The 16,740-nt window shown below is 43.2% G+C and overlaps 1 protein-coding gene across 1 annotated transcript in view; it reads left to right on the forward strand.

Moving 5' to 3' along the window:
* Positions 1–15,779, forward strand: part of LOC311120769 (receptor-type tyrosine-protein phosphatase U-like) — a gene marked incomplete at its 5' end in the record, with an annotated part of 35,045 nt that extends 19,266 nt beyond the window's left edge. Inside the window, 6 exons of the mRNA XM_084195346.1 lie at positions 4,087–4,236; positions 5,416–5,751; positions 7,401–7,526; positions 10,342–10,499; positions 13,522–13,657; positions 13,893–15,779. Of these exons, the coding sequence (XP_084051472.1) occupies positions 4,087–4,236; positions 5,416–5,751; positions 7,401–7,526; positions 10,342–10,499; positions 13,522–13,657; positions 13,893–13,973 (987 nt within the window). The remainder of the gene's footprint in view (positions 1–4,086; positions 4,237–5,415; positions 5,752–7,400; positions 7,527–10,341; positions 10,500–13,521; positions 13,658–13,892) is intronic.
* Positions 15,780–16,740: the final 961 nt, after the last annotated feature.

Genomic DNA, 16,740 nt, shown 5'->3' on the forward strand with positions numbered 1-16,740 from the left:
TGCTTCACTGTGGGGATGGTGTTCTCGGGGTGATGAGAGGTGTTGGGTGTGTCCAGACATAGCATTTTCCTTGATGGCCAAAAACCTAAATTTTAGTCTCATCTGACCAGAGTACCTTCTTCCATATGTTTGGGGAGTCTCCCACATGCCTTTTGGCGAACAGCTTTGAAGCTCCTTCAGGGTTATCTTTGGTCTCTTTGTTGCCTCTCTGATTAATGCCCTCCTTGTCTGGTCCGTGAGTTTTGGTGGGCGGCCCTCTCTTGGCAGGTTTGTTGTGGTGCCGTATTCTTTCAATTTTTTAATAATGGATTTAATGGTGCTCCGTGGGATGTTCAAAGTTTCTGATATTTTTTCATAACCCAACCCTGATCTGTACTTCTCCACAACTTTGTCCCTGACCTGTTTGGAGAGCTCCTTGGTCTTCATGGTGCCGCTTGCTTGGTGGTACCCCTTGCATAGTGGTGTTGCAGACTCTGGGGCCTTTCAGAACAGGTGTATATATACTGAAATCATGTGACAGATCATGTGACACTTAGATTGCACAGGTGGACTTTATTTAACTAATTATGTGACTTCTGAAGTTAATTGGTTGTACCAGATCTTATTTAGGGGCTTCATAGCAAAGGGGGTGAATACATATGCACGCACCACTTTTCCGTTATTTATTTTTTAGAGTTTTTTTAAACAAGTTATTTTTTGAATTTCACTTCACCAATATGGACTATTTTGTGTATGTCCATTACATGAAATCCAAATAAAAATCAATTTAAATTACAGGTTGTAATGGAACAAAATAGGAAAAACTCTAAGGGGGATGAATACTTTTGCAAGGCACTGTAGTTATGTTTATGATAGAGAACAGTTTGTTTATGCAAACGGCTGTGCATCTACTAGGGCCAAGATATCCTGTGGCATGCCACAGGGTTTGATAATTGGACCTTTGTGATTCCTAATCAATATCAATGACCTTGCTGCTGTGTCTTCTACCGTACTTCCCATTCTCTTTGCTGATGATATCAATTTGATTTTATCACACAATAATTTTGACTCACTAATTAATGAAGCCAACTCAGGCATGGCCACATTTTCTGAATGGTTCCAGATAAACAAATTATCTTTAAATCCAACTTAATTGTATTCACTATTAAGAATAAGAAATATTGTAAAAAAAAGAGCAAGAATCTCAATTGGTGGGAATTAAATGGAACAAGTCACATCCACTAGATTCCTCTGAGTTCTAATTGATGAAAAGTTATCCTGGAAATATCATATTCAATTTGTCTGCAGCAAAGTGATGAAATCTGTTGGTATCATCAGAAAGATTAGTTGTTTGGTTCATCAGGCTTGCTTCCTAACTCTATACTATAGCTTAATTTACCCATATATAATTTACTGTAAAATTGTCTGGGCCAGTACATATGCCTCCTATCTACACAAATGACTCATCATACAAAATACATTTGCAAGACTAGCCACCTCCTCTATTTACCTGGCTCCATCTGCACCTTTGTTTAAGAAACTCAATATCTTGTCTATTTACAACATTAATGTATGGCAATTCTGCACTTGTATCTACAAATACTCATACCTCCCAGACAGTTTACCTAAACCCTTCAATGGATTCTTCCAGGTTAATTCTGAAATCCATCTATATAACACAAGACACTGCGTTATCCTTCACCACCCACACTGCCGCACCTCAAATAGTCAATTCTGTATCAGATATAGAGGTACCATACTCTGGAATTCTTATTTGCCAAAACATCATCATTCATCAATAACTTCAAACGAAGACTGGGGGTCAGCCTAATGAACCAAACTACTCAGTAATCCTCTCCGTATAGCCTAACTCTCACACACTCACATGCACACATGCACACACACATTTAAACAAAACAAATATATATATATATATATATATATATATATATATATATATATATATACACTACCGGTCAAAAGTTTTAGAACACCTACTCATTCAAAGGATTTTCTTTATTTTGACTATTTTCTTACATTGTAGAATAATAGTGATGACATCAAAACTATGAAATAACACATATGGAATCATGTAGTAACCAAAACAGTGTTAAACAAATCAAAATATATTTTATATTTGAGATTCTTCAAATAGCCACCCTTTGCATTGATGACAGCTTTGCACACTCTTGGCATTCTCTCAACCAGCTTCACCTGGAATGCTTTTCCAACAGTCTTGAAGGAGTTCCTACATATGCTGAGCACTTGTTGGCTGCTTTTCCTTCACTCTGCCGTCCGACTCATCCCAAACCATCTCAATTGGGTTGAGGTCGGGGGATTGTGGAGGCCAGGTCATCTGATGCAGCACTCCATCACGCTCCTTGTTGGTAAAATAGCACTTACACAGCCTGGAGGTGTGTTGGGTAATTGTCCTGTTGAAAAACAAATGATAGACCCACTAAGCCCAAACCAGATGGGATGGCGTATCGCTGTAGAATGCTGTGGTAGCCATGCTGGTTAAGTGTGCCTTGAATTCTAAATAAATCACAGACAGTGTCACCAGCAAAGGACCCCCACCCCATAACACCAACTCCTCCATGCTTTACGGTGGGAAATACACATGCGGAGATCATCCGTTCACCCACGTCTCACAAAGACACGGCGGTTGGAACCAAAAATCTCCAATTTGGACTCCAGACCAAAGGACAAATTTCCACTGGTCTAATGTCCATTGCTCGTGTTTCTTGGCCCAAGCAAGTCTCTTCTTCTTATTAGTGTCCTTTAGTAGTGGTTTCTTTGCAGCAATTCGACCATGAAGGCCTGATTCACACAGTCTCCTCTGAATAGTTGATGTTGAGATGTGTCTGTGACTTGAACTCTGTGAAGCATTTATTTGGGCTGCAATTTCTGAGGCTGGTAACTCTAATGAACTTATCCTCTGCAGCAGAGGTAACTTGTTGGTCTTCCATTCCTGTGGCGGTCCTCATGAGAGCCAGTTTCATCATAGTGCTTGATGGTTTTTGCGACTGCACTTAAAGAAACTTTCAAAGTTCTTGAAATGTTCCGTATTGACTGACCTTCATGTCTTAAAGTAATGATGGACTGTTGTTTCTCTTTGCTTATTTGAGCTGTTCTTCCCATAATATGGACTTGGTCTTTTACCAAATAGGGCTATCTTCTGTATACCACCCTACCTTGTCACAACACAACTGATTGGCTCAAACGCATTAAGAAGGAAATAAATTCCACAAATTAACTTTTAAGAAGGCACACCTGTTAATAGAAATGGATTCCAGGTGACTACATCATGAAGCTGGTTGAGAGAATGCCAAGAGTGTGCAAAGCTGTCAAAGCTGTCAAGGCAAAGGGTGGCTATTTGAAGAATCTCAAATATAAAATATATTTTGATTTGTTTAACACTTTTTTGGTTACTACATGATTCCATATGTGTTATTTCATAGTTTTGATGTCTTCACTATTATTATACAATGTAGAAAATAGTACAAAATAAAGAAAAACCCTGGAATGAGTAGGTGTGTCCAAACTTTTGACTGGTACTGTATATCAATTCATTTATACATTTATAATTAGGAGGTTTTGTTATCTGTTTTAACAAACCTTTTTATTTTTACTTATTTATTGTATATTGTTTTTTTGTGTTATGGTTTTCATATAAGCCCTTGGGCTTCCAACCACACCTGCACACCGTGTAATTTTTATGTTTTTATTTGTTTTTATCTGTATTGTTGTCTCACTTGTTTTTTCTTTGGTGGCTCTTTTGATGTATGTTCTAACACCCTCTCCTTTCCCAGTTTTTAGACTGTTAAAGGTTTGCAAAACAACATTTGTGTGTGGGCATAGTGATGTGAAGAAAGTTGACAATTAGTCGACATTAACAACAGTAATCAGATCCCAATGTTACACTCCCCCCCAAACCGCTAGCAATTATGGTTCTATAATCAAAACCAGATAATAGGCGTTTCTTGTTAGTTTCTCAATCTCACTGTCTTGTCCCTCCCTCCCTCCCTCCCGTCCATCCTTCCTCCTTCCTACCTTCCTTCCCCAACCCCCCCACCTCCCTCCCTCCCCCCTACCTCCCTCTCTCAGGAGCAGTATGTGTTCATCCATGATGCCATCCTGGAGGCCTGCCTGTGTGGAGAGACAGCTATACCAGTTATTGAGTTTGCTCTGACCTATAAGGAGATGCTGAGGGTTGACTCACAGAGCAACACCTCCCAGCTACGAGAGGAGTTCCAGGTAATACTAGTAGGATGTTTTGTAAACATTGTTTTAGCAACCAGAAACTATCTGACAACTTGAATTTGACTTCTTTCCCAATACGTCTTGATGTCCTCGATATGGTTTGTAAAGAAAATGGTTGGAGATTATGTTTATTCTAACAGTGGAATTCATTTCACATAATAATTATGTTATTCTCTTACTAGTATTAATGGTGCAAACTTAGATCCACTAACTCTCACCAAACCACTAGTCATGGCACAGTACAGTACCATGCCCTTAGCTGTATTCATGGTCTATTGCAGCAGTCTGAGGTCGTAAATTGCATTTTTCTGTATATTACAGTAATTCCTATTTCTCTATGAGATGATCTTAGTTAATCTGGCTAGATGGATCTTCCTCCTCTTCCATTTTATTGACACAAATCATTAGTGACCTTTACCATGCATAATTACAGCTACTTATCTTTTTCAGACCAGGCTAATAAATACATTCATGACAGTTATTATAGTTCAATGAAATACCCTCACTGAAATCAGATATTTAGGATGCATCCCAAATGGCACCCTATTCCCTGTACAATGCACTATGTTTGACCAGTCCTATGGTCCCTGGTCAAAAGTAGTACATTAAATAGGGAATAGGGTGCCATTTGATTACCGATTTATCATTTCAACACATACTGTATCTCCAAGATGTAATCCTGATGCAATGTAAATTAGTAATAATTATAATGCACCATTCATACTGTCAAACTTAATAGGGAGTTATTATTCAACACAATACACAGCAAGTTAAATAATCAGTTTAATTTCCCCTCCAATTTCAATTCCCAAAGCCTCATAATGTGCTTATTTATAATGCATGTGGTTTGTGATTAAATGTTTTTATCCTTTAAGCCCCTTCATAGTTTTTTGACTGATGCTAAATGCATTTTAAAGTTTCAGCCAGATGAGGATTAGACAGTTGTCTGTCTCTCTCTCTCTCTCTCTCTCTGCCTCTCTCTCGCTCCGTCTGTCTCTGTCTCTCTCTGTCTCACTGCACTCCTCTCAATTTGTCTCTTCCATCTCTCCCAAATGTCTCTCACATTCCCACATCTCCTCTTCTCCATCATCATCTTCTACCTTGTCTGTGCCCCTTCATCTCACCCTCTCTCTCCTTCTTTATCTCTCTCCATCCCTTCCTCCCTCTCTCCAGACGTTGAACTCTGTGACCCCTCACCTGGACGTAGAGGAGTGCAGTGTGTCCCTGTTGCCTAGGAACCGCGAGAAGAACCGTAGCATGGACGTCCTGCCTCCCGACCGTGCCCTGGCCTTCCTGGTTACCACTGAGGGCATTGCCGAGGGGAACAACTACATCAACGCCGCTCTCACCGACAGCTTCCACCGGCCCGCCGCCTTCGTGGTCACGCCACACCCGTTACCGGGAACCACGGCAGACTTCTGGAGGCTGGTCTATGACTATGGATGTACCTCAGTGGTGATGCTCAACCAGATCAACCAGTCCAACTCTGCCTGGGTGAGAAGAGGGGAGGTGAGGGGCAGAGGATTGAGGAAGGAAGTGGGGAGTGAATTGATGAACTGACTGACTGACTTACTGACTGAGGAAGCCCTGTGGCTATTAGGTACCGGTCAAATCTCTCATCCTCATACGCGATTGGTCAAAGCTGTACTCTGACCAATCCCATGTCATAGCTATCTTAAGCTGAATGCACTAACTGTAAGTTGCTCTTGATGGGAACGTCCGCTAAATGACAAAAATGTAAATAGCAAGCTGATTTATAGCCTTTGTGTAGATTAATTAATAAGATGATACATTTTTTGCCTGCTTGTCAGGGCATTACCACATCCTTATCATTCTGTTTTTACCCCGTCTCTCCCTCATCTAGCACGTCACCCGTGTGCTTGCTCATGTGTGGGTTTGTCTGTGGCCTTCTTATCTTTCACCTGTCACTGTGTCATGGTGCTGGGTTGGCTAATGTTTACTCCATTGCTCTCATTTAGAACTGGCTGTCTCTCTCGTCTACTCTCGCTCTTTCTCCTCAACTCTCTCTCCTTCCTCGACCCTTTCTCTCCACTCACTCTCTTTCTTTCTCCTTACTTTTCTCTCCATCTCTTCTCTTGTTCATCCTCCATGTATCGTCTCTGTCCTGCTATCCTTCTCTGCCATGTCTTAATTGCTCTCTTTTTCCCCTCTCTCTCTCTCGCTCTCTCTCCTCCTTTCCCTCATCTCTCCTCTCTCTCTCTTCTTTCTTTCTTTCTTTCCCATCCCCCTCTCCCTCCTTCCCTTTCTCTCTCTACCTGTAGATTAACAGTGTACCCCAGTCGTCTGTGCTACCTGTCTCTGTGTATAAATATTTATCTCTCCCTTTGCCCCCGTCACCTCGTTAATACCTCTCTGTCAATGTGACAGGACATTATCGCTACCTTGTTCCTCCCCTGGGCCTCCTGCTCCCTCCCTCTATCCCTCCCTCCCTCCCTCCCTCCCTTTCTGCTCCCCTCTCCGTCCCCCACGCTGTCACAGCTAACACTGTCAGCAATTCAACACTACACTCCCCAGTGTCTCCATCCCTCCGTTCCTCCCTTCGGTTGTCGAGAGTCTTTGAAGCAGCTGCGACCTGTATTGACTAAATACTTTGGCCCGGTCTGTGTGCTCTGTGCACCAATCCCTGATTGACTCCATGTGTATCTCTCCCAGTTGCTGCTGAGGTTTTCCCCCCTGACCACACTGCATTAATTTATAATGGGCTAATGGTAATGATTTAGAGTGATTAATTATTCAAAAGATGTGAAATGCTATAAAACTGTGTGTGTGTGTGCGTGCGTGCGTGCGGTGTTATGGGATTGATTGTACTCAGTGATGACGGTGTTTTCTGCTCATGCAATTAACATTGCTGCTATTGGTTGGATAATTGTGGATCTGTCTAAATGTCTGTCCTGTCGATCCTCAGGTGTCTTGTTATTGACTTCTGCCATCCTGCTCTGTGACATAATGATTTGATTTCACTCCTCTGCCTCCATAGTCCGCTAATCACCGGTTATCTTCCTTCTTTCTCTTTCTCTTCCTATTTTTTTTTTCTCTCTCTCTCGCTCTCTCCCTCTCTCTCTCTCTCTCTCTCTCTCTCTCTCTCTCTCTCGCTCTCGCTCTCGCTCTCGCTCTCTCTCGCTCTCTCACTCACTCAGCCGTGTCTACAGTACTGGCCAGAGCCTGGGCTGCAGCAGTTTGGACCAATGACAGTGGAGCTCCTGTCCATAATGGCTGATGATGACGTCATAATTCGTCTGTTCCGGGTTCAGAACATCATGCGGGTAGGTCGTGGTCAATGACAGACTGGCTGTCAAAGTCCCTTTTTTTGCTCTTATAAGTTAAGGGACTACAGTTGAAAATTAACCGGCTGACACAGCCAGTCTGACAGTTTAGTCATATCTCTTTAATTTGGTGATGTTCTTTAAAACATATTTATCCGTTGTCTCTTCATGCGTATTTAGTAGAGAGCCTAATGGCCCCTTTTATCTTTTCGTAGTCTGTCTACTGAACATGGGAGATGAGGCATGCATTAGTCACTGTACACTTTAGAATGATTGTCAATTACCTAAAATGTATTTTTGACAGTGTAACGATGAAATTATCAAATTATCAGCCTTTTCAATGCCTGTGAAATCATTGTAGGTGCGTTGTGGTCTTTTCTTTTGGAGTGTGTGTGTGTGTGTTTGCGTGCGTGTGTAAGTGTGTATGCGTGTGTGTGTCTATGTCTGTGTGTGCTGTATTACCATAGCTGTGTGCCTCTCTCCTAGCCGTTGACTGCGTGTTGTCTTCGTGATTGTAACTAGCTTAGTCTCCCAGCGTTGATCAGACAGGCACTTCCCAACACCCCTAGCAAAACAACCCCTCCTGTCACCTAGCCTCCCTGCCTCTGTTTCCCTACCTCTCCCTCCTCACCCCCTGTCACCTAGCCTCCCTCCCTCTGTTTCCCTACCTCTCCCTCCTCACCCCCCTGTCAGCTAGCCTCCCTGCTCTGTCTCCCTACCTCCCCCTTCTCACCCCCTGTCAGCTAGCCTCCCTGCTCTGTCTCCCTACCTCCCCCTTCTCACCCCCTGTCAGCTAGCCTCCCTGCTCTGTCTCCCTACCTCCCCCTTCTCACCCCCTGTCAGCTAGCCTCCCTGCTCTGTCTCCCTACCTCCCCCTTCTCACCCCCTGTCAGCTAGCCTCCCTGCTCTGTCTCCCTACCTCCCCCTTCTCACCCCCTGTCAGGTATAGTGTCCCTAATCCCTCTCCTTGCCTACACTTAGAGCATCCCCTCCTCCCCCTGCCTCACCCTCATGTCATCCCGCTGTCACCTCCGTCAGAGCCCTGTCCCGCCCTGTCCCCCCAGGAGGGGGAGGCCCTGTCACCCCCCAGGAGGGGGAGGCAGCTGTCAAACGATCCCCACTGCCTTTTCACAGGATCCCACTGATCCTACCAATCAGAGCTGTCCAGCAACAGGAACAGGGAGGGAGGATGATGCACAATTTCCCAGCAAGGTATTCTATATCATGGTATAAAGGGCGGCAGGTAGCCTAGCGGTTAGGGCATTGGACCAGTAACCGAAAGGTTGCTAGTTCGAATTCCCGAGCAGACCAGGTGACGTGCACTTAACCCGAATTGCTCCAGGGTTGCTGTTGATAGTGACTGACCCTGGCCGTGACCCCACTCTCCGAAGGGTTCTCAGAGGGAGTTGGGATATGCAAAAAAACATATTTCCAATTCAGAAATGCGTATTAATTTAGGACAAGTCAATTACCGTAATTTTCGGACTATAAGCCGCGCCTTTTTTCCCATTTTTCGACCCTGCGGCTTATATAACGGTGCGGCTAATCTATGGATTTTTACAGCTAACGGCCACTAGAAGACCTCCTAAATCTATGGATTTTACAGGTTACAGTCCACCAACTTTAACTCTATGGGCTCTATGACCGGTCCGCGCCCCCCACCTTTAAGCGGTGGGCTCCAGCAGGAAAAGCTGGAAGCCTGAAAAGAGTGAGACAGGTAGCGCGCAAAAGTAAAAGTGGAACCGAGAGTGGTACGAGAGACAGAACGAGAGACAGAACGAGAGCAAGACAGACAGACATTACGAGAGCGAGACAGTTTGTCTCTTTCCCGACAATCCCCTCTGTGCACGAACCCTTACATATGGTAATTAAACATTAAAACACCTGCGGCTTATAGTCCAGTGCGGCTTATATATGTACACATCATTCAATATCATTCAATTTAGCTGCTGCGGCTTATACTCCGGTGCGCCTTATAGTGCGGAAAATACGGTACTTTATATAAGAATGGAGAAAGCCATCGATCACGTGACACCATGTATTCCTATGTGAATACTCAATAGTGCATTGAAGTCAAATTAAGTCAGTTAAGATGGCGTCCCATGGAGACATAACATGCGCAGTTTGAGCTACTCCAGGAAGTGACGTTGCAGGCTAGCTCAGTGCTGCCCCCTGTCATTGAGTAACTCAAGTTTGAAAGCCAACCGGGGTACTGAAGGCTGCCATTAGCAACTCAACTATCCTTATACCTTCTTCTGTGTGCGATTTTAAAATAATCAGTTCAAGGAAATACATCAGGTGTATTAGAAGTAATTATTGGTACAGTGATTGTATTCAAAACATGTTTTTATTTACACAAAGCTTGACCACGAAGATTGCCATTTTTCCATTCACTATAATGGGAGTACCACGGTCTGCCTTGAAATAACGTGGCTGCAATGAGAGGGGGCAGTCGTTCTCCCCTGGGACAAATATAAGCACCCACCAAATTATTATTATTATTATTATTATTATTATTATTATTATTATTATAAGCACTAGACCACTACACTACTATACCAGAGACTGGAGTGATAGGAGCCAAGAGAGATGGTGGCAGGTCTTTGCCATTTCTACCAGTGTCCTTCTGGGTTAGAGTTGTCCACTCTAGGATGCCATACATGTCTGAAAGGTGTGGATCGTGTGCTGTGATGTGTTGTGTGTGTTCCCATCGAGTGCTTGACAAGTCTGTTATTTGGGATCTAACACAATATTATCGTTGTCCTCTCTTTCCTTTCTGTCCTTGCTCCCCCCCCCCCCCCCCCCCCCCCCCCAGCTCCAGGAAGGTCAGCTGGTGGTTCGTCATTTCCAGTTCCTGCGCTGGTCTCCATACCGTGACGTCCCAGACTCTAAGAAGGCTTTCCTCAGCCTCCTGGCCCAGGTCCACAACTGGCAGAGAGAGTGTGGAGAGGGACGTACCATCGTCCACTGTCTGTGAGTTTACCACTGTCCACCATTTCACTCATAAAATCTTTATCATTCCCAAGGGAAGTTTGGTTTGCAGATAGGATACACAGAAACGATTCAAACAACCTGTGCACTGCAATTGATTTCAGCGAGCGTGATCTACACAAACGTTGAGGAAATTGGTTTAAGAAGTTTACTGCTGTGCGCTAGTCTGAATAATTCTCGGGCCATACTGACACTATACAAAAAAAGAAAATCACACTAAAGGTGTCATTGGCTCTTGTTGACTCCTGTTGTGAACATACTGTACAGAAAGCAGGTGGCAGCCATCGATTTTCAAAACAGAGTTCACAAGACACAGAACTCTGTGACCTTGCAAATAGATTCATCAAAAGAACATGACTCCCTGCAAAAAGATTAATGCAACCATACCAAAAGAGTCCAAGCAGACAAAACTGAAAACTCAAAATTAGAAGTACAACTATCCAAAGGTGCAGAATTATGGCCAATTACTCTACTTTTATGCATATTTCACCAAACAATTTCATACATATCAAATCCAATATTATTCCTGATAAAACATTTAATTAAAATAAGCACATTGTGTGCAAGATCCATTCATCGGTATCATCACAATCCAATTCCATGTATTGAATACTAAGGCTGGTTTGAACATTGTTTTGTAGACTTTCCATTGGTGCACAGAAACACTATCCACAATAGAAATAAGGAAAGGTGAATACAATGGAGGAACGCAGCTGATATGAATGTACTGTATAGGCCTCAATCCACAGCAGAGCAAAGCTTTATAATGGAAGGTCACAATGTCGAAGATGATGACTAAGGAGCAGTGTTGGAGGTAAGGCATTACAAAGTAACGTGTTACAGTAATAATATTACTTTTTGCGGTAACGAGTAATATAACAGAGTTACTGTTCCAATTTGCATAATACTATTACAATTACTGATCAAATAAATAAATTGTTACTTTTATTTGTGATCATTATTCCCTCTGTTGGCGCAATATAAAAAAGTAGGAGAAAATTGTACGAATATAACTGTAAAATGTGAACTATGCCCAGGCGAGAAACACCTCTCCACTGCTAGAAACATGACTTCCAATCTCTTGAAGCACCTGCAAAGGCAACACGCCAACACAAAACTTTTAGCGAAAGACCCCCGAGACCTGACCACGGCTGCTGAAGATGACTGTAGGCCTACCTCATTCAAACAATCAAGGCTTGATTTGAATCGTTCAGGAGGACCAGGGAGAGCTGAACAAGCTTGTAGCTCGGTATGTATTCGAGGAAATGATGCCCTTATCCTCGGTAGAATCCCCCTATTTCATCCTCCAGCATGACCGGTTTGGCGGTGGGTCAGTCATGGTGTGGGGTGGCATTTCTTTGGGGGGCCGCACAGCCCTCCATGTGCTCGCCAGAGGTAGCCTGACTGCCATTAGGTACCGAGATGAGATCCTCAGACCCCTTGTGAGACCATACGCTGGTGCGGTTGGCCCTGGGTTCCTCCTAATGCAAGACATTGCTAGACCTCATGTGGCTGGAGTGTGTCAGCAGTTCCTGCAAGAGGAAGGCATTGATGCTATGGACTGGCCCGCCCGTTCCCCAGACCTGAATCCAATTGAGCACATCTGGGACATCATGTCTCGCTCCATCCACCAACGCCACATTGCACCACAGACTGTCCAGGAGTTGGCGGATGCTTTAGTCCAGGTCTGGGAGGAGATCCCTCAGGAGACCATCCGCCACCTCATCAGGAGCATGCCCAGGTATTGTAGGGAGGTCATACAGGCATGTGGAGGCCACACACACTACTTTTGACTTGTTTTAAGGACATTACATCAAAGTTGGATCAGCCTGTACTGTGGTTTTCCACTTTAATTTTGAGGGTGAATCCAAATCCAGACCTCCATGGGTTGATACATTTGATTTCCGTTGATAATTTTTGTGTGATTTTGTTGTCAGCACATTCAACTATGTAAAGAAAAAAGTATTTAATAAGATTATTTCATTCATTCAGATCTAGGATGTGTTATTTTAGTGTTCCCTTTATTTTTTTGAGCAGTGTATATTTGATCATTGCTGTTCTGCTACAGTATAGATACATTTCAACACAGGTCCAAAAATTGCTTGTGCGCGATTGAGAAAAACTGTAATCTGAGGTCACACCTTGCTTCAGTAGATTGTGTTATTGTGTTGGTTCCGGTCCCACTTGGTAGTTTAACAACCATCAAAATCACATGTTTTTGAACCATTACTTTTTACTCTTTAAAGCACTGAGCCTGCCTGTGTGTAGTGTTAAATGTGGCAGGATAAAACGTAAACCCCCAAGTGTTCACTACTACACTCCTCAGTTTTCATAATTACTATAAAAGGGATCTGCTCTAGGCTGTAGTTCCCCAGCCTCTCCTACACTTCAGCTACGCTACATATCTCTATCCAGCCTGGATTGGTCTCTGGGGTCGACATGCTAAAGCTGCATCCCAAATGGCACCCTATGCCCTATATAGTGCACTATTTTTGTCCAGAGCCATATGGGCCCTGGTTAAAAGTAGTGCACTACCATAGGGAATAGGGTGCCATTTGAGACGCACCCCTGTATTAGATTTCCTTCCTCGTTTCTGGATTTAATGAGAAACATTCCTCCGATGCTAGTCTTCAAAGTTCTCCCCGTTGCTGTTTTTCTGACAGCCTCCTTGATCTGAGTCTCAGACTGAGCTGTGACATTTCACTTTATGGCTCCAGCCTCCGTCTCTGCCCTGCATCCTAGAGACGTGACTCACATTGATGTCTGTGTCTGACTGTCTCTCTGTTTGTGTCAATGTCTGTGTTTGTTTCTCTATCTCTCTATGGGCATGTGTCTGTGTGTCTGTCTGTGCTGGTTTTTGCGCCATATACCCAGGTTTCGCAATCTGAATTATTCGGACACATTTCGCAACACAGGCTCCTCTCTCAGTGGTCACAAAGTGTATACATAATGACTCATAAGCACTGACCCACGTGTCTTGTGTTTCTCCCTGTGTGTGTAACAGTAACGGTGGTGGTAGGAGCGGTACGTTCTGCGCTTGTACCATGCTGCTAGAGATGATCCGTCATCACAGCGTGGTGGATGTCTTCTACGCTGCCAAGACGCTACGCAACTCCAAACCCAACATGGTGGAGACCATGGTAAGTAATAACCTTGATTTAACCAGGAAATACCCTTTTTAGAACCTCTTTTGGTCGGGAGACCTAATACGGTGCACAGGAGAATGCATGTCTTAAGGCTCAAAGTCAAACTTGCAGTGGTTTACAGTATTTACATGCTCAAATACAGATCGCTGATTGATTGAATTCAAGCTTTGATCTATAGCAAAGTGTCCATGTAGAGAAATGTTCACACCTGTGTTGTGTTTGATTTCAGGAGCAGTACCGGTTCTGCTATGACCTGGCCTTGGAGTACCTGGACGCCTTGGACTGCCTGAGTGAGATAGAAGTGAGATAACGCTGATCCCAGATCAGCTCAGGCCCAGGGGAGATGGAGTGGATCTCAGACTGGGTCCACATCACCTGGGCCTCCCAGCCTGGTCCTAGCCTGAGTTTACAGCCTGAGCCTGAGTCTGGGTCCACACTGCTCTGCTTCTCTCTCTACACTTCTACATCTAGCACTGTATTTTCAGACCTGCTCAACCCTGGTTCCGGCCTGGTCCACACCACTCTGTCTTGGGTCTCCCCTTGGGTCTACAGCCTGGGTCTAGCTTGGTTCCTGCTCTGCTCCGCTTCACTCTCTTCTCTTCCCCCAGGTCTGGGGGATTCAGTGTATTTGCTGCCATAACGGACCTGGACAAAAGAAAACAATGAGAGCGAAAGAGAGGGAGACGGAGAGAGATGATGGGACATGCTCCTACCTTCTACCTGTTATATACTGTACTATTGTCCTTTCCCCTGCATTCGTATCCCTCTGTAAGTTACTCTTTGTTCTGTGCAACATAATATCTGCCAAACCCAAGGAAGAGGACAAGGAAATGGGAAGGATCATCCTCTTCTCATTGGACGTTTTTCTGGTCACCTGACCACTGGTGGTATACTCAAAGGTCTCTGCAACTTCCTGCCTTATTTTACTATGTCAATGACAACAACAAAAAATACAAAGTAGAAGCTGAAGTTTAACAACAAGACAATGACATCACATAACTGCAGCAGATAAAATGTAAACTATTGGGTGATCTTGTGTGTTTGTTTTGTAATACGTGCAATGATCTTGTCAATTATGCAATGATCTACTGTTGGTGAACATCCGATGTTGTTACTGTACAATGGTGTTTTCTCTGGTAAGGCTGGAATGGCTATTTTTCCATCGGCAGAGAATACGTTTACAAAGAGAATGGCACTGAAGTTCTGTTGGGTGCATCGATCCTATGGTCATACTGTAGAGAAAGGACCTATCTTGTTTATTATTTATTGTTTGTGTAAATAGAAATGTTTTCCAGATGTTTCTCGATGTTTGTCGTATTAACTCTCTGCCAATCCATTATCTTTGTGTTTATGAACAACATGGTCTAATTAGAATATGTCAAAATAGTGACGTTTAACCATTGTAGTTATATGCCACCCAGTTTGACATATTACTTTTATGTCACGTCTGGTGACATATTACTTTTATGTCACTTCTGGTGATATATTACTCCATATTTGTAATGAGATATGTCTATAAATGACATTGGAGTTATACAGTACTGTATGTCACCCAATTTGACATATTACTTATATGTAATTTCTGGTGACATATTGCTTTATATTTGTAATGAGTTATGTCTGCTATAAATAGGGACACTTGAGCACCTGCATGCCAGTCAGCCGTTAGTGTTTCCATTGCAGTTTGTGACCCAGTCTGCTTCAGGGGGACCGTCCCCACTGCTACCAGAGACTGGGGTTGCAAAATTCCCATAGCTTTCCCAAAATTCCCAGGTTTTCCTGAAATCCCAGTTGGTGTATTCCCTGAATCAGGAACCAAAAAACAAAGAGTGAATCCTCTAGCTGGGAAACCTGTAACTGGGAATCTTACAACTGGGATTTCAGGAAAGCCTGGAAAGTTTGGGGAAGTTACCCAATTTTGCAACCCTACGCGAGAACCCCTATGTTCAGAGAGAGCAATGTAAAAAAATAACATGATGTGTCTCTAGTTGTGGGAACAAAGGTGATCAGTTTGCCGAAACAATTTGCTTTTTAAATTTGTATTTATTCATTCAATGTGTTTTATTTTCTAAATAGTGTATAAATGAAAAGAAATAAAATATTACGCTGTTGCTTATATCATATGATTCATGCATTGTAGGCAAAACATTTTTTTTTGCGACACTTGGAATGGCAAAATCTAAGCAATGCATTTAGTTAGTTATTATGTGATTTTAGTCACACCATTTCATGCACTTCAATTAGCTTTGGCTATCACTTTCTTGCAGGAAGCATCTTATAAGTAAATATGAGAGTGAATGTGATGATAGTTGACACACACACACACACACAACCCCTACACACTATTACAATTTGCTTGTTAACCAAGAACCCCAGTATTTTCTGTTGACCTGTAGTTTAATTTATCCTTATCATTTAATGAAGTGTAGCGTTAATGGTCTGCTGTTATCATATAACCAGACTGACTGACTGGCTGGTTCTGCTACAGAGCCCTAATTGAAGAAGCCTGATGAATCTATCGATCCAGTCTACACACCATCCCACCCCAGATAGAGAGACAAGGCAGAGAGTTACAGATAGCCCACCTCACCTCACCAACTCATTCATCATAGAGAGGTCCAACAAGAACATAAGGTTCATAAGCCTTGACCTTTGAACCTCTCACCCTCTACCATCAGTCTGTTTATCGATCTCTGCCTTACACTCTCTCTCTCTCTCTCTCTCTCTCTCTCTCTCTCTCTCTCTCTCTCTCTTTATCTCTCCTCCCTCCCATCTCTATAACTGAGTGGAAATGCGTAAACAGCAGAACAATTTCTAGCACAGAAACAATCAACAAAGGATAATGCCTCGGTCAAAGGTAAAACAGTTCTGCGTTTCTTCTGAGACTACCTAGTACTAACAGAGCAGTCCTTCTGGACCACCAGGGATGCTAATGTTGGACTAGATGAAATCACAGAAACTACAGTGGGGGAAAAAAGTATTTAGTCAGCCACCAATTGTGCAAGTTCTCCCACTTAAAAAGATGACAGACAAATTGAGAAAAAAAAATTCAGAAAATCACATTGTAGGATTTTTAA

The sequence above is a fragment of the Coregonus lavaretus genome (assembly GCF_964263955.1).
Source record: "Coregonus lavaretus genome assembly, contig: HAP1_SCAFFOLD_4901, whole genome shotgun sequence".
In the NCBI taxonomy this organism is placed as follows: Eukaryota; Metazoa; Chordata; class Actinopteri; order Salmoniformes; family Salmonidae; genus Coregonus; species Coregonus lavaretus.